We start from the raw sequence: 24,441 nt of genomic DNA on the forward strand, positions 1-24,441 counted from the left end.
GTTTTATAAATGATTTTATATTCTTTTAGGGGAGGGGAATACAAGTAAAACACACGATTATTATCGTGTGTTATATAAAGTTTCATTATACACTTTTTTATCAATGGAATCATATGTGATTTATAACTATTATAGGGAAACTTTCGTATGCAAAATATATCACGATAACATCATATCTTTTGAAATGAAAGATGTTGTTATATATGTATAAATCAAACACTCTGCTTATACTGTATGTATATGTGTCCATCTTAGGCACTACAAAAATTATACTTTTCATAACAAGTGAGCATTTCACTAGGAATTACTATACAAACGAGACACACTTTTAGAAAACTATAATAGGTATAGTTTTACGAGAACATCACGAACTTTTTTACATACTAGAAATACTATTTCAAAGAGATACATTCATATACAAGAACAAACGAACATTTTCATATGTACTTCAAATAGTTTTCTCAAACGTTTTTACATGTTAAAACACTTTTAGAAACTGTCTTACAAACTGTAGGTTTCCTTTTTGAATCTGTTTTAGTTGTGCTTCAAACAAAGGTTTTCTCACACTTAAACTGTCTTGTCAAACGGTTTTCGAATCGATTTATAAACTGACATCAAATCATAAATTCTTATTTATTAAACTTTTCAAAGGTTTTACAAAACTTCTTTTATACTTTTATATTGTTAAATGCTTGCGTATATTTGTATAGTTAAATAAGAAAGGTTTAAAAGACTTTGAACAGTTAGCTCGCTTTATTTCTTTTTCTGTTCTCGTTGGGATGTGGCCTTAGGGTATCAGTTATTCGTCCGAATGTTGTCTAAATATTAGTTATATATCGTGTATACCTATATAGACATAAATGTTCTATCATTTAGTTCAGTTTTGACACTCTTGGGTAGAAAGGGTGTATAAACCTACTTGGACATTCATCAATTACATTCCAGTAAACTATTATAGGAATAGTTTAGGGGATACAAAACATTATACCTATTACAAGGAATTACACCAGAGTCAGTTCATTCATGAGTATATACTACATGCTATATGAAGGGATACTCTTACAGACATTCCTCTTACATGGATACACTTATATGGATACTCTTACAGGGATACTTTTACATAGATACTATATGATAAGATACTATTACATATTATATGCATAGATATTATTAAATTAGATCTGTCTATCCTAATACCAAAGGATACTATAAGGGACTAACTATTCCTACACCCGGCTGTTAGCAACAGAGGTAAATGCACATCTACGGATGTCTACGGTTGATACCGTTACAGGTATACTTAAGGGACTAACTATTCCTACACCCAACTGTTAGCAACAGAGGTAAATGCACATCTATGGATCTCTACGGCTGATCCATTTACGGCAAGTTTCCACGCCGTGTTTATTCTACTACCAAAGGATAATACTTAAGAAATTAGCTCATTACCTTTATTTTGTGATACATTCACATAACGACGGTGTAGACTAATACCTATATAATTATATTGTTACCTTTATTTCGAGTCACGTTCACATAACCGACGAGGTAGATTATACTAGAATATCTTAGTACCAAAGGATACAACATAAGTTATTATATTATTACTTTTATGGTTTCATAATAATAGTTAAACAGGGGAAAAACCGTCACATTTACAAGTGATGCGTACTTTCAAAACAGTCAGGTCTTAGTAGAAGACTACTTTCAAAGCAGTTAGGTCTTAGTAGAAGACTACTTTCAAAACAGTCAGGTCTTGGTAAAAGACTACTTTCAAAACATTCGGGTCTTGGTAGAAGACTATTTTTTATACTAGTAGGAAATATGGGATTTTCTAGGGTTTTCATACTTATACTAAATGTTTCATCAAACATTCACCAGTCTTTCATAACAACTTTTCAAAGTAATAACATTAAAATACTTATGAATTCCCTAGCTTTATTGCTGATACTCTCTTTCAAAATAACTTGTATTCTCAGGTTACAAATAGACAGGTATCGGTGCAAGGTTTAGAGAAGACGGAGCAGTCAAGACTCGTCTTTTATTTTGAGTATTCATTATGTTGTTTTATACTATGAAAGAACACACTTGTAAGCAGAATTATTCTATTAATGCAATGGATGATGTTGTTGCTTGTTTACTACTTTACATTGTTGTGATACATACATGACGTCCTCCGCCCCAGAACGTTTCCGCCGTTATGTAATATATTGCTTATGTAGGTTTACGAATTATAAATTTATGGGTAGTTATGTAATATATTTACAAAACATTGTAAAAACCTCATTAGTCTGTTTGTATTCAGTGTTTTGTAATAAGACCATATATGTAAAATATATTTATTAATATGCATGTAGCATGTTTGGAGTAATAATATTGTAAAATTTAGAGAAAGGGGTCTTTCACTCTCTCTCGATGCCCTCTCTGTAATTGCATATCTATGTTTAACTCCAGGTATGTGTTTAGTTTTGTGTTTTTTTTTGGATTTTGTGGATATGGATCTAGATCTTTTGATGTGTATGTTTAATTGTATATGTATGTTTAACTACGTGTGTATGTCGCTTTCGTAGATCTTCACGTCTGTATGTTTTTGCCCAAGAGATCCCCTCTATTAAAGACAAAACAAGTTAAGCTTACCTTTGACATATTTTTTTTTGACAAAAATATTTTCAAAAACTTCAACTCCTGAATTATATGATGTTTTTGAGGGACAAAGGCATAAGTGGTATGCTGAAGATGATTTTACGGGTAAAATTGCAGGTTCGATGTTGCTTGTCATTGGTAGGTTGTATTTTATTGTCGAAAATGACTAATTTTAGCCATCATTTTGGTGCTGAAGTTCCTAATTTTTACTTTTTTTGGTCTGTGAGGTTGGAAGCAAAAGGGAAGCATCAGGATAGTTTTAATCTAGAGTTATGTCATGTATGATATGAAGTATTACGTTGCTAAATCTTTGAGTTTGTTATAATCATTGTGGGATTGATTGAAGTGATCATATTTCTTTCAGTTTCGAAGCAAAATAAAACCAGGACTTATCCCATACCCAAGATAGTTCATGGGATCCAGGCTTACAGAAGTTGATTATCGTTCAATTACATAATCACAAATCAGCCACAACCACATGCTTTCACGTACTCAATCATCTTTGTATGATTTGGAGATCTGTTTGGAATATTATAACATAGCATTTTGGATAAAATGGTAAATATGAGGAGAGTATCTAGGTGGATATACATAATGTTTTTGTAGAATGTGCATGGTAATACTGCTTGTGCTATCTGCCATAAGGTTGCTTATTTTTTTTTCAATGCAGGCATTTGTTTGTATCAGGTTTCAAACATCTTCTATGATTTACCAACATGTCATTATACCTGCCTAATTCTTGGTCTCAATTCACGGGCCACATGCCTATCATGTACTAAAAAAGTCATAATATTGATGAGGTGGCAGTAGTGTTTTTTCAACGTCAGGTTTGTTTGCTATAAAATAATCTTGCTAAAAAATATCTATCAATGGAAGGGTCCCCGTTTCCACATGCTTCATGCGTGTGGATATAAAGAACATCGAAAATGGAGTTCGTATGAGGAAGATATGATTTTTTGAAGTTTACTAAATAATTAAAATATAAATTTAATTCAAAATCCGGTATTATCCGAAGGAGGAGTCATCGAACCAATCCAAGTTACGCCCAGCGTACTCGGATGCTAGGCTCCGGCTCGTCCACGTCGCTCCGATGCTTCGACCGAGGATGCGGTCATCCATGACGCATGAGTACACCCCGCGTACTCTCATACGCCCAGCGTACCGAGGCGGTTCCCAGCCCCTATAAAAGGGATGCGAGGGTTCCGGGGAAAATGCTCATTTCCTCTCATCTTTGTTGCGTTTTTTCCTCGTTTTCCGTGCAAGTGATATCCCGTAGTCCCGGTTTTCATATCCAAGTTGGTAAGGAAGTTTTACGCTCCCGAGATTCCCGAGAATCCCGAGAAATCCGCTTACTTGAGTAGAAGTTCTGCTCGGTTTTCGTCTCGCTTTCTTCAATCTATCAAGTGAGTTCATACCCCTATAATCCACACTTTTAAATGTTTTATAAATGATTTTATATGCTTTTAAGGGGGGGGGGGGGTGAATACAAGTAAAACACACGATTATTATCATGTGTTATATAAAGTTTCATTATACACTTTTTTATCAACGGAATCATATGTGATTTATAACTATTATAGGGAAACTTTTGTATGCAAAATATATCACGATAACATCATATCTTTTGAAATGAAAAATGTTGTTATATATGTATAAATCAAACACTCTGCTTATATTGTATGTATATGTGTCCATCTTAGGCACTACAAAAATTATACTTTTCATAACAAGTGAGCATTTCACTAGGAATTACTATACAAACGAGACACACTTTTAGAAAACTATAATAGGTATAGTTTTACGAGAACATCACGAACTTTTTTACATACTAGAAATACTATTTCAAAGAGATACATTCATATACAAGAACAAACGAACATTTTCATATGTACTTCAAATAGTTTTCTCAAACGTTTTTACATGTTAAAACACTTTTAGAAACTGTCTTACAAACTGTAGGTTTCCTTTTTGAATCTGTTTTAGTTGTGCTTCAAACAAAGGTTTTCTCACACTTAAACTGTCTTGTCAAACGGTTTTCGAATCGATTTATAAACTGACATCAAATCATAAATTCTTATTTATTAAACTTTTCAAAGGTTTGACAAAACTTCTTTTATACTTTTATATTGTTAAATGCTTGCCTATATTTGTATAGTTAAATAAGAAAGGTTTAAAAGACTTATAACAGTTAGCTCGCTTTATTTCTTTTTCTGTTCTCGTTGGGATGTGGCCTTAGGGTATCAGTTATTCGTCCGAATGTCGTCTAAATATTAGTTATATATCGTGTATACCTATATAGACATAAATGTTCTATCATTTAGTTCAGTTTTGACACTCTTGGGTAGAAAGGGTGTATAAACCTACTTGGACATTCATCAATTACATTCCAGTAAACTATTATAGGAATAGTTTAGGGGATACAAAACATTATACCTATTACAAGGAATTACACCAGAGTCAGTTCATTCATGAGTCTATACTACATGCTATATGAAGGGATACTCTTACAGACATTCCTCTTACATGGATACACTTATATGGATACTCTTACAGGGATACTTTTACATAGATACTATATGATAAGATACTATTACATATTATATGCGTATATATTATTAAATTAGATCTGTCTATCCTAATACCAAAGGATACTATAAGGGACTAACTATTCCTACACCCGGCTGTTAGCAACAGAGGTAAATGCACATCTACGGATGTCTACGGTTGATACCATTACAGGTATACTTAAGGGACTAACTATTCATACACCCAACTGTTAGCAACAGAGGTAAATGCACATCTATGGATCTCTACGGTTGATCCATTTACGGCAAGTTTCCACGCCGTGTTTATTCTACTACCAAAGGATAATACTTAAGATATTAGCTCATTACCTTTATTTTGTGATACATTCACATAACGACGGTGTAGACTAATACCTATATAATTATATTGTTACCTTTATTTCGAGTCACGTTCACATAACCGACGAGGTAGATTATACTAGAATATCTTAGTACCAAAGGATACAACATAAGTTATTATATTATTACTTTTATGGTTTCATAATAATAGTTAAACAGGGGAAAAACCGTCACATTTACAAGTGATGCGTACTTTCAAAACAGTCAGGTCTTAGTAGAAGACTACTTTCAAAACAGTTAGGTCTTAGTAGAAGACTACTTTCAAAACAGTCAGGTCTTGGTAAAAGACTACTTTCAAAACATTCGGGTCTTGGTAGAAGACTATTTTTTATACTAGTAGGAAATATGGGATTTTCTAGGGTTTTCATACTTATACTAAATGTTTCATCAAACATTCACCAGTCTTTCATAACAACTTTTCAAAGTAATAACATTAAAATACTTATGAATTCCCTAGCTTTATTGCTGATACTCTCTTTCAAAATAACTTGTATTCTCAGGTTACAAATAGACAGGTACCGGTGCAAGGTTTAGAGAAGACGGAGCAGTCAAGACTCGTCTTTTATTTTGAGTATTCATTATGTTGTTTTATACTATGAAAGAACACACTTGTAAGCAGAATTATTCTATTAATGCAATGGATGATGTTGTTGCTTGTTTACTACTTTACATTGTTGTGATACATACATGACGTCCTCCGCCCCAGAACGTTTCCGCCATTATGTAATATATTGCTTATGTAGGTTTACGAATTATAAATTTATGGGTAGTTATGTAATATATTTACAAAACATTGTAAAAACCTCATTAGTCTGTTTGTATTCAGTGTTTTGTAATAAGACCATATATGTAAAATATATTTATTAATATGCATGTAGCATGTTTGGAGTAATAATATTGTAAAATTTAGAGAAAGGGGTCTTTCACTCTCTCTCGATGCCCTCTCTGTAATTGCATATCTATGTTTAACTCCATGTATGTGTTTAGTTTTGTGTTTTTTTTTGGATTTTGTGGATATGGATCTAGATCTTTTGATGTGTATGTTTAATTGTATATGTATGTTTAACTACGTGTGTATGTCGCTTTCGTAGATCTTCACGTCTGTATGTTTTTGCCCAAGAGATCCCCTCTATTAAAGACAAAACAAGTTAAGCTTACCTTTGACATATTTTTTTTGACAAAAATATTTTCAAAAACTTCAACTCCTGAATTATATGATGTTTTTGAGGGACAAAGGCATAAGTGGTATGCTGAAGATGATTTTACGGGTAAAATTGCAGGTTCGATGTTGCTTGTCATTGGTAGGTTGTATTTTATTGTCGAAAATGACTAATTTTAGCCTTCATTTTGGTGCTGAAGTTCCTAATTTTTACTTTTTTTGGTCTGTGAGGTTGGAAGCAAAAGGGAAGCATCAGGATAGTTTTAATCTAGAGTTATGTCATGTATGATATGAAGTATTACGTTGCTAAATCTTTGAGTTTGTTATAATCATTGTGGGATTGATTGAAGTGATCATATTTCTTTCAGTTTCGAAGCAAAATAAAACCAGGACTTATCCCATACCCAAGATAGTTCATGGGATCCAGGCTTGCAGAAGTTGATTATCGTTCAATTACATAATCACAAATCAGCCACAACCACATGCTTTCACGTACTCAATAATCTTTGTATGATTTGGAGATCTGTTTGGAATATTATAACATAGCATTTTGGATAAAATGGTAAATATGAGGAGAGTATCTAGGTGGATATACATAATGTTTTTGTAGAATGTGCATGGTAATACTGCTTGTGCTATCTGCCATAAGGTTGCTTATTTTTTTTTCAATGCAGGCATTTGTTTGTATCTGGTTTCAAACATCTTCTATGATTTACCAACATGTCATTATACCTGCCTAATTCTTGGTCTCAATTCACAGGCCACAGGCCTATCATGTACTAAAAAAGTCATAATATTGATGAGGTGGCAAGAGTGTTTTTTCAACGTCAGGTTTGTTTGCTATAAAATAATCTTGCTAAAAAATATCTATCAATGGAAGGGTCCCCGTTTCCACATGCTTCATGCGTGTGGATATAAAGAACATCGAAAATGGAGTTCGTATGAGGAAGATATGATTTTTTGAAGTTTACTAAATAATTAAAATATAAATTTAATTCAAAATCCGGTATTATCCGAAGGAGGAGTCATCGAACCAATCCAAGTTACGCCCACCGTACTCGGATGCTAGGCTCCGGCTCGTCCACGTCGCTCCGATGCTTCGACCGAGGATGCGGTCATCCATGACGCATGAGTACACCCCGCGTACTCTCGTACGCCCAGCGTACCGAGGTGGTTCCCAGCCCCTATAAAAGGGATGCGAGGGTTCCGGGGAAAATGCTCATTTCCTCTCATCTTTGTTGCGTTTTTCCTCGTTTTCCGTGCAAGTGATATCCCGAAGTCCCGGTTTTCATATCCAAGTTGGTAAGGAAGTTTTACGCTCCCGAGATTCCCGAGAATCCCGAGAAATCCGCTTACTTGAGTAGAAGTTCTGCTCGGTTTTCGTCTCGCTTTCTTCAATCTATCAAGTGAGTTCATACCCCTATAATCCACACTTTTAAATGTTTTATAAATGATTTTATATGCTTTTAAGGGGGGGGGGGGGGTGAATACAAGTAAAACACACGATTATTATCATGTGTTATATAAAGTTTCATTATACACTTTTTTATCAACGGAATCATATGTGATTTATAACTATTATAGGGAAACTTTCGTATGCAAAATATATCACGATAACATCATATCTTTTGAAATGAAAAATGTTGTTATATATGTACAAATCAAACACTCTGCTTATACTGTATGTATATGTGTCCATCTTAGGCACTACAAAAATTATACTTTTCATAACAAGTGAGCATTTCACTAGGAATTACTATACAAACGAGACACACTTTTAGAAAACTATAATAGGTATAGTTTTACGAGAACATCACGAACTTTTTTACATACTAGAAATACTATTTCAAAGAGATACATTCATATACAAGAACAAACGAACATTTTCATATGTACTTCAAATAGTTTTCTCAAACGTTTTTACATGTTAAAACACTTTTAGAAACTGTCTTACAAACTGTAGGTTTCCTTTTGGAATCTGTTTTAGTTGTGCTTCAAACAAAGGTTTTCTCACACTTAAATTGTCTTGTCAAACGGTTTTCGAATCAATTTATAAACTGACATCAAATCATAAATTCTTATTTATTAAACTTTTCAAAGGTTTTACAAAACTTCTTTTATACTTTTATATTGTTAAAGGCTTGCCTATGTTTGTATAGTTTAATAAGAAAGGTTTAAAAGACTTAAAACAGTTAGCTCGCGTTATTTCTTTTTCTGTTCTCATTGGGATGTGGCCTTAGAGTATCAGTTATTCGTCCGAATGTCGTCTAAATATTAGTTATATATATCGTGTATACCTATATAAACATAAATGTTCCATCAGTTAGTTCAGTTCCGACACTCTTGGGTAGCAAGGGTGTATAAACCTACTTGGACATTCATCAATTACATTCCAGTAAACTATTATAGGAATAGTTTAGGGGATACAAAACATTATTCCTATTACAAGGAATTACACCAAATTCAGTTCATTCATGAGTCTATACTACTTGCTATATGAAGGGATACTCTTATAGAGATTCCTCTTACATGGATACACTTATATGGATACTCTTACAGGGATACTTTTACATAGATACTATATGATAAGATACTATTACATATTATATGCGTAGATATTATTAAATTAGATCTGTCTATCCTAATACCAAAGAATACTATAAGGGACTAACTATTCCTACACCCGGCTATTAGCAAAAGAGGTAAATGCACATCTACGGATGTCTACGGTTGATACCATTACATATATACTTAAGGGACTAACTATTCCTACACCCAGCTGTTAGCAACAGAGGTAAATGCACATCTACGGATCTCTACGGTTGATCCATTTACGGCAAGTTTCCACGCCGTGTTTGTTCTACTACCAAAGGATAATACTTAAGATATTAGCTCATTACCTTTATTTTGTGATAGATTCACATAACTACGGGGTAGAATAATACCTATATAATTATATTGTTACCTTTATTTCGTGTCACGTTCACATAACCGACGAGGTAGATTATACTAAAATATCTTAGTACCAAAGGATACTAGATAAGTTATTATATTATTACTTTTATAGTTTTATAATAATTGTTAAACAGGGGAAAAACCGTTACATTTACAAGTGATATGTACTTTCAAAACAGTCAGGTCTTAGTAGAAGACTACTTTCAAAACAGTTAGATCTTAGTAGAAGACTACTTTCAAAACAGTCAGGTCTTGGTAAAAGACTACTTTCAAAGCATTCGGGTCTTGGTAGAAGACTACTTTTTATACTATTAGGAAATATGAGATTTTCTAGGGTATTCATACTTATACTAAATGTTTCATCAAACATTCACCAGTCTTTCATAACAACTTTTCAAAACAATAACATTAAAATACTTATGAATTCCCCAGCTTTATTGCTGATACTCTCTTTCAAAATAACTTGTATTCTCAGGTTACAAATAGACAGGTACCGGTGCAAGGTTTAGAGAAGACGGAGCAGTCAAGACCCGTCTTTTATTTTGAGTATTCATTATGTTGTTTTATACGATGAAAGAACACACTTGTAAGCAGAATTATTCTATTAATGCAATGGATGATGTTGTTGCTTGTTTACTACTTTACATTGTTGTGATACATACATGACGTCCTCCGCCCAGAACATTTCCGCCGTTCTCAGTTTTGGGGTGTGACATTGTACTTATTGCTTATGTAGGTTTACGAATTATAAATTTATGGGTAGTTATGTAATATATTTACAAAACTTTGTAAAAACCTCATTAGTCTGTTTGTATTCAGTGTTTTGTAATAAGACCATATATGTAAAATATATTTATGAATATGCATGTATCATGTTTGGAGTAATAATATTGTAAAATTTAGAGAAAGGGGTCTTTCACTCTCTCTCGATGCCCTCTCTGTAATTGCATATCTATGTTTAACTCCAGGTATGTGTTTAGTTTTGTGTTTTTTTTTTTGGATTTTGTGGATATGGATGTAGATCTTTTTATGTGTATGTTTAATTGTATATGTATGTTTAACTACGTGTGTATGTCACTTTCGTAGATCTTCACGTCTGCATGTTTTTGCCCAAGAGATCCCCTCTATTAAAGACAAAACAAGTTAAGCTTACCTTTGACATATTTTTTTTTTGACAAAAATATTTTCAAAAACTTCAACTCCTGAATTATATGATGTTTTTGAGGGACAAAGGCATAAGTGGTATGCTGAAGATGATTTTACGGGTAAAATTGCAGGTTCGATGTTGCTTGTCATTGGTAGGTGGTATTTTATTGTCGAAAATGACTAATTTTAGCCTTAATTTTGGTGCTGAAGTTCCTAATTTTTACTTTTTTTGGTCTGTGAGGTTGGAAGCAAAAGGGAAGCATCAGGATAGTTTTAATCTAGAGTTATGTCATGTATGATATGAAGTATTACGTTGCTAAATCTTTGAGTTTGTTATAATCATTGTGGGATTGATTGAAGTAATCATATTTCTTTCAGTTTCGAAGCAAAATAAAACCAGGACTTATCCCATACCCAAGATAGTTCATGGGATCCAGGCTTGCAGAAGTTGATCATCGTTCAATTACATAATCACAAATCAGCCACAACCACATGTTTTCACGTACTCAATCATCTTTGTATGATTTGGAGATCTGTTTGGAATATTATAACATATTATTTTGGATAAAATGGTAAATATGAGGAGAGTATCTAGGTGGATATACATAATGTTTTTGTAGAATGTGCATGGTAATACTGCTTGTGGTATCTGCCATAAGGTTGCTTATTTTTTTTTCAATGCAGGCATTTGTTTGTATCAGGTTTCAAACATCTTCTATGATTTACCAACATTTCATTATACCTGCCTAATTCTTGGTCTCAATTCACGGGCCACATGCCTATCATGTACTAAAAAAGTCATAATATTGATGAGGTGGCAGTAGTGTTTTTTCAACGTCAGGTTTGTTTGCTATAAAATAATCTTGCTAAAAAATATCTATCAATGGAAGGGTCCCCGTTTCCACATCCTTCATGCGTGTGGATATCCCTGATTCTGATTTATGATATCTTTCACTTGCATTAAACACCTCTCCATCGATTGTGTTTGTTTCGTGTTTGTATCTGTAACATATATTTTACAAAAGCCAGTTGATACATATTTTCAGAGTCTCAGATGTAATTGTTTTTTATAAAACCGTTTTAAAACCCACATTTTATTTAATATTGAGAAAATTGACTAATGTATATGGTTTTGATATTTTGAACGTTAGTTATTATGATTTAGATGGTTTAATTTATAAGTTATAACAGACAATACCATTATTAGATCTCAGTTCGTTCTCATGATGCAGGGCATATTGCATTCATCAAATGTAATTAGATTATTGTTTTTCTTTCTAGAATTAGCTCTTAAATGAGAAGTTTCGTGTGTTAGGATAATAAATATTAATGACTTTTAATAGGTATGTTTTTCACTTTTTGTTTTAGAATTTACAAAATTCGGTTTTTTGCTATGTAATCTAAAAGTCACATGATGTTTGTATGTTCAATTTTTTTTTATATTGGAATAAAACTAGGATCATAAAATATGGGGATAATGACTTGAGAGGGTAACATACTATTCCATTTTGTCACATTTGGTCACTAAACTTTTTTTCGTGCTCTAATAGCCATTTAACTTGTTCATTCGTGTAAATTTCACCCCTACGACTGATTATAGCCGGTTTCACCGGTTGCATGGGTCTGATGTGGCTTTTTTTCCTAGGTGGACAATGAGATGGCATGTAGGCCCCGATTTTGCGTCCCATCCTCATTAAAGTTAAGAGTGAAGTCTTGTTTGGTCCTTAAATTCGATTAGGGCACCAAGTCTCATTAACCCCCGATTTTTTCTCCTTCAATGTTCAATCAGTCTCTTTAATGGCTTCATCTCAATGTCCCATAGATCGAAACTTCATTGTAGTGGATTTCCACTATAATGGAACGTTTGCACCCAAACCATTAGTATACTTTGATCCCGACAAACAATCAGTAAGAGATGTTGACTTCAGTGCATTTGAGTACGAGGAGTTCATGGAATTCCTTCAAAAGCTCACCAGAACTAGAAGCAAAGACATTTACTTCTGCCTTCCACAAGAGTCTTTAAGTCAGGGAATTCATACACTGGTGAATGACGGTGATTACAAAGAATTTTTGGATTTGGCTTATGCAAATGAGAGGAGAATGAATGTGTATGTGGACCACTATAATGAACCAATCTTCGAATGGATTGAGGAAGAGGAAATTGAAGATCAAGACTACAGCTGTGAAGAGGATGAAGACTCAGTATTCTCGGAGACTTATTCTGTTGATCATGAAGAAGATGATGTTGAATATCCATTCCCAGCCAACAAAACCAAGGGTGACAGGTTCTTAAACAAACTTTGTGTAGACACATTAGATGAAGATGTTGAATATCTTGAACCTCGATACCCTGTACATGATGATAGACAACCATGGAATCAGATGAAACCACTGTTAGGTATGCGATTTTCTAACCCTGATGAACTTAAAAACATGTTGAGCAACTATGCAGTTGCTAATGGATATGATCTCTGGTTTGAAAAAAATGACTCCCAAAGGTTGTTAGTTAAGTGTTGCAAAAAAACAAGTCACCTAATTGTCCATTTAGACTTTGGGCCTCTTGGATGAGTAAAGAGAGGACTTTTCAGATAAAATCTTTAGTTAGTGAACATAATTGTAGCAGGGTGTTTAAGTTTGGGTCCATAGTAACTTATAAGTGGTTAGGAAAACAGTTTATGAGTGAAATTATAGAGAAGCCAAAAATGAGTGTTAGGAAGATGAAAGCTAAAGTTTCAACAACATTCAATATAAATGTGAGTGAGGGGCAATGCAGAAATGCAAAGAAATTTGCATTACAAGAAATTGAAGGAAGTCTAATTGAACATTATGGGAGATTATGGTCATATGGTCATGAAATTCTGAGGACAAACCCTGGGTCTACTGTGAGGATGGATGTAGACATCATGCAAGATTCCACAACTTTGTTTTCTAAGTACTATGTCTGCTTTAAAGCTATAAGTGATGGTTGGAAGGAAGGGTGCAGGCCTGTGATTGGCCTTGATGGTTGCTTTCTAAAGGGTATTGTTAGGGGAGAAGTTTTGGCAGCTGTAGGGAGGGATGCAAACAACCAAATCTACCCTATAGCATGGGCTGTAGTTGGAGTTGAGAACAAGGCCACATGGAAGTGGTTCATAGATCTCCTCATGGATGATATTGATGGTGGTCTTGGTGCAGACATTACTCTTCTTTCTGATGGACACAAGGTGAGCATTGGTTCATATTTATACATATGGTTTTATGCATGTTTCACTAATTTTGTTGTTGTTATTTGTACGGGTTGCTAGAAGCAGTAAAAGAAAGGTGTCCAGAAGCTGAACACAGACAATGTGCCAGGCACATTGTGGCTAATTTTGCTAAAAGGTTTACCGGTCAACATTTCAGGAAGCTTTTTTGGAGGGCTGTTAGAGCTAGTACTGAACAGAAGTTCAAACATGTAATGGAAAAGATCAAATCTTTAGATACTCAAGCATATGAGTACCTTATAGACAGAGATCCTACTACCTGGTCTAAGGCATTTTTTAAAGAGGGCAGAGATTGTGATGCAGTTGAGAATGGGGTGAGTGAGAGTTTCAATTCTGCTATTAGGCATGCTAGAAGGAAACCAATCATCACTATGCTAGAGGAGATTAGGATATTTGTGATGGAGAGGATATACAGTCAAAGAGTAGAAGGAATTGAATGGGATTTGAATATCTGTCCAAGTATTAGGAAGCGTATACAAGATTTGAAGGTTAAACAGAGGTAACATGTAGTTTACAATTCATCTATCCAAGTATTAGTTTGTGTTATTAGTTATTAATTTGTAGTCATTATTGCCTTATACAGATTGTGGGGAGTTACTCCTTGTGGTTATCAAAAGTATGAAGTTAGGTTCAATGATGCAGCATATGGAGTGGATCTGATTGCAAAGACTTGTGCATGCAGAATATGGCAACTTACAGGGATACCATGCTTACATGGAGTAGCTGCAATCTCTTCCCTGAATCAAGATGCAGAAACATATGTGTCCCAATCATACAGTAAAGAGGCTTTTCTAAAATGCTATAATTATAGCATTAACCCTGTCAATGGTAGTGATATGTGGGAAGAAGTTCCTTATCGAAAGCCTTTGCCTCCCAAAAGAAGAAGATTACCTGGTAGGCCATCAGTGAAAAGGAAGAGGGATGCAGTGGAAAGGGAGTTGAGTGGACCAGTTAGACATTCTGTGACAAGAAGGGGATCCCTGATAAAGTGTAGTATTTGCAAGGAACCAGGTCATAACAAGATAAAGTGTCCATCTAAGCAGCAAACAAATACATCAGGTAAATGTCCCAATTATATGAACATAATACATTAATTTAATATGTAATCTTGAGACTTCAATTTTTTGTTGCAGCACCAAGTTCATCCAGGGGTAGTGGAGCAGGACCAAGTCAACCACCAAGTTCATCAGGGGGTAGTGGAGTAGGACCAAGTCAACCACCAACAGCATCCCAACCACCTCCACCACCACCACCACCACCAGCAGCCCAACCACCTCCACCACCACCACCAACAGCAGCCCAACCACCTCCACCACCACCACCACCAGCAGCCCAACCACCTCCACCACCACCAGCAGCAGCAGCCCAACCACCTCCACCACCACCACCACCAGCTGCAAGGCCTGTCCCAAGAAGGGCCCCAATTGGTAGAACTGGACGGAGGAAATATTCTGAAAGGATTGTCAAAATGGCATTGAGGAGGAACATACTTGGGGTTGGGAGCAGTGCAGAGAACCCTGCAGTCCTTAATTAAGTAGGTGTGTAGGTAGTGGGTGGGCACATCTTTTGTTATCAAGTTGTGATGTAAAGACAATACTATGTGTTATTTATGCTTTTCTTTTGGGTTTGTGGGCACATGGTTGCCCTTCTTTTGTGGTCCCTAGAAGGAATCTTTTGTCCTTGTGTATGCAGACAACTACTCAGTACTCACCCTTTATTTAATTTAGAATATTGATGGAGTATTTGCAATGAATTCAACCACCGTATTCAATTAGTTTCTTATTATTTCTATGCATTGTTGTCTCAATGATTCCATTACAGTCAAAGAATGGAATCCTATATTGTTAGATAATATGACAGTTAATCAGTTTTTACTACCAAGGGTAGTTTCGTCAATTCCTATTTTCTAGTCTATTACAAGTTATTTAAACATCTTGATGTGTAATGTTATTAAGGGATAATGACAGTTAATCAGTTTTTACTACCAAGGGTATTTTCGTCAATTCCTATTTTCTAATCTATTACAAGTTATTTAAACATCTTGATGTGTAATGTTATTAAGGGATAATGACAGTTAATCAGTTTTTACTACCAAGGGTAGTTTCGTCAATTCCTATTTTCTAGTCTATTACAAGTTATTTAAACATGTTGATGTGTAATGTTATTAAGGGATAATGACAGTTAATAAGTTTTTACTACTAAGGGTATTTTCGTCAATTCCTATTTTCTAGTCTATTACAAGTTATTTAAACATCTTGATGTGTAATGTTATTAATTGAAGGAAGTCTAATAGAGCATTATGAAAGATTATGGTCATATTAGCTAAGATGTTGACTGGAATTAGCTAAGCTTTTGACTGGAGTTAGAAAGAAGTCTTTGATGTGTAATGCTATTAATTGTACATATATGCCTTCATTCCAATCAAAATTACTACTTTGTGATTCCATTCCAGTCAAAATTACTACTTTGTGATTCCATTCCAGTCAAAATTACTACTTTGTGATTCCATTCCAGTCAAAATTACTACTTTGTGATTCCATTCCAGTCAAAATTACTACTTTGTGATTCCATTCCAATCAAAATTACTACTTTGTGATTCCATTCTAGTCAAAATTACTACTTTATGATTCCATTCCAGTCAAAATTACTACTTTGTGATTCCATTCCAGTCAAAATTACTACTTTGTGATTCCAATAAGAAGTTAAGATAATACATTCATTCCATTCAAACAACATCTTTCAATACATCATTCACATCATTTCATCATATACACGATGATCAAAAAAAGAAATCCTATGGTAAACTTATATATTTTTTCCTTCATTGCAATGGCATCAGAGCACTTTTCCTTCTTCATTTGTTCCATGTCTTCTTTCACCTTCTCTACTTCGGTCTTTAATGCTATTAATTCAACTTTCATTCCCTCCACCACTTCCATTAGAGGCATTTCTACAGGTTCTACATCCAACCATTTCCAATATTTGTATTTACCCTTCAACACAAATAACTCGTAATGAGATTTCAAATTAGGAAAAAAGAATCAGAAAAAGGAGAAGATTCAAGTGAAATAGTTTACCTCATTGCACACCATGAAATGCCTCCCTGGATTCTTTGGTGTTTTTGATGTTAGAATACGTGCAGGGAACCCACAATCACAAGTTTTTGTATCGTGCGCAGTTGATTTCTTGCTTGATCGATTGAGGGATGATGAGAAGTTGTAGGAGGAAGCCATCGGGGGTATTAGGGCACAATCAAGGAACCGCATACACCCCTCTTTTAATAACATTAGCCTACATGCCACGTAGGATCATACTGACACGTAGGATCGACCAGTCCATTGAAACCGGCTATAATCAGTCGTAGGGGTGAAATTTACACGAATGAACAAGTTAAATGGCTATTAGAGCACGAAAAAAAGTTTAGTGACCAAATGTGACAAAATGGAATAGTATGTTACCCTCTCAAGTCATTATCCCTAAAATATATATGTTGTATTTGAACCCTTAACGAAAGTTGAAGAAAATATATATGTTTTATACTTTTTTTATATTCTTAAAAACTCATAGAACTGATTAGTTTTCGTATTTATGACTTGATAAGAAAGAAAAACAACTTACATTTATATTTAAAAGACAGGTCTAATGCTCATTTGTGAAACTCTATCTAATCCTAGCCTTTTAATTTGTAAGAATAGTGGCCAAAATAATTTTTAAAAAAAAATATGTTCAAAATTTTTGTAGGTATTTTTTTAAGTAGGCTAAATTAAAAAATTCAAATATTAATTATTTATATTATTTTTTACGATCCTGAATTGATAGAATTTGAATATATTTCTCAGATGGAATTTGATTTGACAATCTACTCTAATAAATGAAAATAACTTTGCCACATGTCATTCTCTCATAAGATTAGGCACATGTCATTTTTTCATAATTTGAAATATATTTATTTTCCACTTGTTATAAATTTAATTTTCATTTTCAATATATCATTGATTTACTTTCCATAAATTAAACCTACCATTACTATCAAATTTTAAATTTCAAATAAATTTACAGTTTAAACCTTTATGTTTAATATTTTGACATAATTAACCCGTTTAATACACACTAAACTCATAATTTTAATTAATTTATTCTTTGTATATTTTTTTCTCATAATTTTCACTTATTTCAATTTCAAATTCAAATAAAATTTCTATTTAATCGTTCATACTTAACATTTTGTTTTAATCAACCCGTATATTATACGGGTCTCACAACTAGTAGGTTATTAAAAGCACGAGAGGAGAAATGATTATATTTGGTTAAACTAATAATAAAAACTATTCAACAAAATAGAACTATTTGATATCGGGAGAAATACTATTGTTGTCGGAACCTAATCATGAAAATGTAAATGAACCTAATCATGAAAATGATTTTATTGTTACAAGAAAGTAGTATACATTTATTTTTAACCAAAAAAACAACATAATTTTTTAACACAAAATAGTAATTGGAATGCAAATTGGTCGTCCATTTTAAAAAATATGTAGTTTTTTCAATATTGTTTCACTTTATATACAACCCTACCAAATATTCGTAAAATAGAAACATATCGATAGATGACACTGGATTTAAAACTATTTCACTCCTGGATTTTACGTAACTAACTACAAACTATTCATCAACATAAAGTATTCAAAACACTCCGCCAAAACGCTAAAACAAACTATCCAACATGAAAATAAATTAATCACCACCTTAAAACTATTTGACCCTAAAGAATTATCTAGCGTTGCGGCATCGTGTGTATATATATATATATATATATATATATATATATATATATATATATATATATATTAAACCGGTCTAATTAATTGAAAGAAAATCTTTGCAAACATGTTAATTTATTATTATGAAACAAATATGACAACTCCATTACCACAAAACGGAGGGTTAAACTCTTTTCATTCGATTCACGCATTCAAATGAATATAGGACTAAACTTTGTTGATAATGGATTCCATTTTACTTCAATTTGTATCTTGAAATCTTCAAGAACAAGTTTTACATACAAAGATATTTCATGCATGTTGTAAATATAATTGACCTCCGTGTTAAACACGAAAATGTTTCAAACAGAACCATATATTATAATTTTGAACTTGGATCTTTTATTATGAGCATCTAGGATCGGATAAGGAGGGTCAACAAAGCTTTAAAATAGTTACAACGACACTTAAAGATTTAAATTAACCTAAAAGTCAATATCTAAGAACACCAACACTTAAAGATTTAAATAAACCTAGAAGTTGATATCTAAGAGGATCAAATATGGACAATTAGTTATAACATCATTTTGATGTCACCTCACATGTCATATCATAAATGTTATAACACTAAGGGGTGAAATAGTCACTATATTAAGAGCATCTTATAAAACCATTTATTTTGCTTTTCATAATTTCATTTTTATTTTTTTTCTAAGTTTATTTTTTAAAAAATAATATATTTTAAATAGAGTATAATATCTAAATAAAACATAATGTTTACAAAATAAAAATAACATGACATTTAAATTGCACATAACATCCAAATTATAATAAACATTACAATACAATAAAATATACTTTATTCTTCTAAACAACGATATTCGTTATGGTTACCGTCAAAGATCTAATCCGTCAAGTTCTCTTGAAGCTGTCTGTGTTTATTGGTGTCCTGAATGTCAATGACTCTATGCAAATATTCTATTGTTCCTAATTGAAATTGAACGTGTCTGAACTCCATTGGGATATAGTGTGCAATATTTAATCATTTATCTTCTACTACAATGTTTTGCATTATGATACATGCATACATGATATATCATAAAGCTTCTAAGTCTAATGGTCGTGCCACATGTTCAACTATATGTCACTTCGTCTTTAGCACTCCAGAAGCACGTTCCACATCCTCACGTGCTCCTTCTTGTCTTCTCTTAAATAATTTATCTCTTTCTTGAACCGGGTGTCGGAATGTCTTCATGAATGTGGAATACGGAGGATATATTCTATCCGTAAAGTAATACCCAAACTTGTATTCGTCGAATATTCATGACTGATCAAGAGCGTTGATGTCATTGTTGGAACCTGCAACCCCAAAAAATGCATGCCAAATCTATAAGTACCGATTTTCACTCACATAATAAGGGTTATGCTATAAGTATCCCTTCACTCATAAATAATCACATGAAAGATATACAAACACTATTACAATCACATATTATAATAATAATAATAATAATAATAATAATAATAATAATAATAATAATAATAAGTGCTACTTTTCAACTTTACTTATCATATCATATTGTATAAGTCTTTGCGGTATGGATTGGGCTTGGCTACGGGTAGTGCCTACGTGGCAAGGCCACCTACGCGTGAACACCGCCCTAGGTGTGCGTAGGTGCCTTGTGGCGTGGGTGGGGCTACGAACGAAGACGATCGACTTGATTGGTTCAATATTTTTGACCGTTCCTTTTTACTTTCTTTGACCGTTACCAACGTAAAAAAAGTTCAAACAAAACTTAACACACATATATAAATACATACACAACATATAAACAAACACATTTTCCCCCGCATCACAAACATATTTATATTCTCTCTTTCAAACAAAGTTTCAAACATAGATATGAATAATTTTGCGGATTCGATTTACTCTTCTTCATCCGATAATGATAGTTTTGATGAAGATGACTTGGTGTTGCACACGTTGTTGTCTGCGGCATGCAATAGGGTGCAACAATGAGGCGAAAGTTCAAATACCGAGAAGAGGCATAGAATTTCGATAGTTCGGTATGGTATGACGGCACACGAGCTTTTGGTACGCGATTACTTTTCCCCTAATAATTTGTATAACCTATAAAAATTTGATGACCGATTTCGTATTAGTAGAAATTTATTTTTATCTATTGCTAGAGATTTGGAAAATAATTATGAGTTTTTCTAATTAAGATGAGATGCAAGAGGTAAACGTGGTTTTAGTGCATTATAAAAATGCATAGCAGCCCTTAAACAATTGGCATACGACATAGCAGCAGATGCGTCAGATGAGTATCTGAAAATGTCTGAGAGGACTAGGCGAGAATGTGCTTATCTTTTTTGTAAGTATGTCATAGAGCTTTATGGTGACATATATTTGCGACATCCAACTAGAAATGATATCGAACAGTTGTATGCTGCACATGAAGTTAAACATGGCTTACCAGGAATGCTTGACAACAATTATTGTACACATTGGGAGTGGACAAATTATCCTAATGCATGGCGAGGTCAATCCACACGAGGTGATCATGGCGTGCCGACTATTATACTAGAGGTCGTTGCTTCACATGACCTATGGTTTTGGCATGCATTCTTTGGTATGGCGGGGTCAAACAACGACCTGAATGTGCTTGGAGCCTCTCCGATATTTAATGATATTTTTGCAAGGTAAAGAACCAAACATGTCGTTCGTTGTGAATGAACATCAATATAATTATGGGTATTACCTTGGTGATGGGATATATCCAGAGTACGCTACGTTTGTCAATTCGTACTGATTTCCAGCTGATGAAAAACAAAAATTGTTCAAGTTAGCACAAGAATCGGCAAGGAAGGATGTGGAACAGGCGTTTGGGGTCCTCAAACTAAAGTGGCACATTATCAAACATCTGAAACGGTCATGGGATAGGGCAAACTTGACGAAGGTGTTCACTGCTTGTGTTACTTTACATAACATGATAATAGAAGAAGAGGGTAGAGCTATTTGTATGTATAATCGAGAAGATATTCTTAACCCACCTGAAGTAATACAAGTCGGCAGCCCTGCATACTTCACACGACTTTTGGAAATAAAAAATAGTGAAACACATCACAATTTACGTTATGATTTGACTGAGCATATATAGCAAAGACAATTCCAGCAACACGGTGACAATGACGAAGACGGGGATGACGATGAAGAGGATGACGAGTAATAATTTCTATGTTTTTTAGTAATCTAGGTTTTAAATGATAATGTTTTTTTTAAGTAATGTAGATTTTAAATTTCTATTGTTTAAACTAATGTAAAATTTTTTAATTAATATTTTTGTTTTTATTTTTATTTAATAATTATTTTTTAAATTATTCTAATCTAAAAAAATAAAAAGAAAAAATGATATGGAGTGATGATCATTTCCAAAAATTAGTGGGTTGGTAGTATGTTGATAATGAAGCTGACATGACAATAAGATGACTATCACTTTTTCTATAGATTAGATGTGACCATACTCCTTAACCTAATAAAGATACTTCATACTTGTTTTCATAGCATGTGGTAGAATGGTTTTGACAAATATTCTTTTTATCGAACAATCATTGGGGCCTCGAGGACCACTTATATAAGTGGTTAGTGTGGAAACTCGTCCACGTTATTGAGAATATTTGAATACTTTATTCGTATTTATCAGCCGAAAAGGTAGTATGATTCAATTTTACTAGAATAAACAAGAAGAAAGATGCTAATTATTTCAACAAATGAAATTTCTTTGATGTTATCACGGCTCATGAGTCAAAATCCGCAACTTAATATCACTTACTCGGTCATTTTGCAAATGTATCACATGATTTTATAATTATTTTTACATTTAGTAATATCAACTATTTTTCAATAATGCTCCAAAATAAACTTACAAATAGTGTTTATATTTTTTGTAAATGAATATTCATATTATATCTAATGGTGTTTAAAGAATGTAATACTATGCAAAATGATGTGCTATATTGATCGTCTAAACTTCATTAATGGTATGAAAGTAGGTTATTATAAAAAAGAATTGATAGGTAAATTATATGGATGTTCCATGTATGGTTGGTCCCTCTAAAGAAATTTTTATTAAGATTGTAACACTATAACCTTTAAACAACATTTTATATTATTAAAACATACTTTTATCAAAACATTTAAATATTTATTAGAGTTTTATAGCTTTCGGTATATCAACAACACACAATAAAAGAGAAAAAGATTTACAACCTTAGTTATATATTTTGTCATCTTTACTTGTCGCATTCACCTTCTTTAACTCCTATACCTAGGTACATAGGAAAAACTACGTAGGTCCAAAGACTCGTGATGACAGATCCCAGACGCTTGCAAGTGCGGCCCTTCTGGCTCCCTGGTCTGGGATCAGCATAGCGGCCGGCTGCGACTGTGCCGGTCGCCGATCCCTCCCCTGAGACTCCGCCTCCTCTCTGGCCTGAGTCTCAAGCTCAATCTCCCTCTTCCGGGCATTTGCCTGAAGCTCGGCAAATGTCCGGTACGAGGAGTTCGCAGCGAACTCCCGAATATCCCGCCTCAAGATGCTCAAGTAGCGGCTCATACGTGCCTGCTCAGTGGACACGTGCTCAGGGCAGAACATCGCCCTCTCGTGGAACATCCTCGTGATCGCTGTAACAGACTCAGTACCCTGCTTGAGGGTCAGAAACTCCTGTGCTAAACGCTCCCTCTCCACCTAGGGAACGTACTCATCCCGAAACATGGTGGTGAACCTCTCCCAGGTCACCGCAGAAAGCTCAGCAGGCGTAGTCACAAACTTCCACCAGTCCTTCGCTCCCAAGCGAAGCTGGTTCAGCGCGAACCGGACCTTCAAATGCTCAGGACACGAGCAAGTGAAGAAACACCCCTCAATATCAGATATCCACCTCATAGCTGCCACCGGATCCTGTATACCATCAAACTCTGGTGGTTTTGTGTTGCTGAACTCACGGAACAGCAACGCATCCCCACCCTGCGGCCTCGCAGCAGCAATCGCTGCGGTAGCCGCTGCAGCAGCAGCCTCAGAAAGAGCGGCATAACGCTCATCAAACGTCTCAATCAATGTGGTCTTTATAGACCCAAACATCTCCTGTATCTCTGCCCTGATGGCCGCAGCCACCTCCTCCTGAATGATCCGGCGGATCTCCTCCTCACTGGTACCACTGCTCTCGGGCATCAAACGTGTCTTCACTATGATCTACCTCTGAAATACAACATACGATAAATTAGAATCCACACGAGTATGCTCACACTCGTCAACTCTTTCCTCCTTGATTCTTGGCATTCCAAAGATTCTGATTTGGGCTGCACACCGCTCCGGTGCTTCCAGTAGTACGGGCCCAATACTACTGTCCGCACCGCACCAGAATGCACTCCAAGTCCTTCTATTTGGATCCCAGGTCTCAAGTACTCTATCATGCATAGACCACTCTCTAATAGATCTCTCATAAGTCCCTTGCTGCTACCTACTCACTCTCAAGCATCTCATAGCAGCTCACCTCTTCCTAGGCTAAGGCATCACAAATCAGGCCACTCTAGTCCTAATAGCAATACCTAGCCT

General features: G+C 34.3%; 1 protein-coding gene across 1 annotated transcript; it reads left to right on the top strand.

The window, feature by feature from the left end:
- Positions 1-14,109: 14,109 nt before the first annotated feature.
- LOC145076086 (uncharacterized) lies at positions 14,110-15,603 on the top strand. Its single transcript, XM_079022091.1, has 3 exons — positions 14,110-14,568; positions 14,752-15,128; positions 15,203-15,603. The coding sequence occupies exons 1-3, from the start codon at positions 14,264-14,266 to the stop codon at positions 15,601-15,603; spliced, it is 1,083 nt and encodes a 360-aa protein (XP_078878217.1). The 5' UTR covers positions 14,110-14,263.
- Positions 15,604-24,441: the final 8,838 nt, after the last annotated feature.

This window comes from Lactuca serriola, chromosome 9 (assembly GCF_051521515.1).
Source record: "Lactuca serriola cultivar US96UC23 chromosome 9, Lser_US96UC23_V15, whole genome shotgun sequence".
In the NCBI taxonomy this organism is placed as follows: Eukaryota; Viridiplantae; Streptophyta; class Magnoliopsida; order Asterales; family Asteraceae; genus Lactuca; species Lactuca serriola.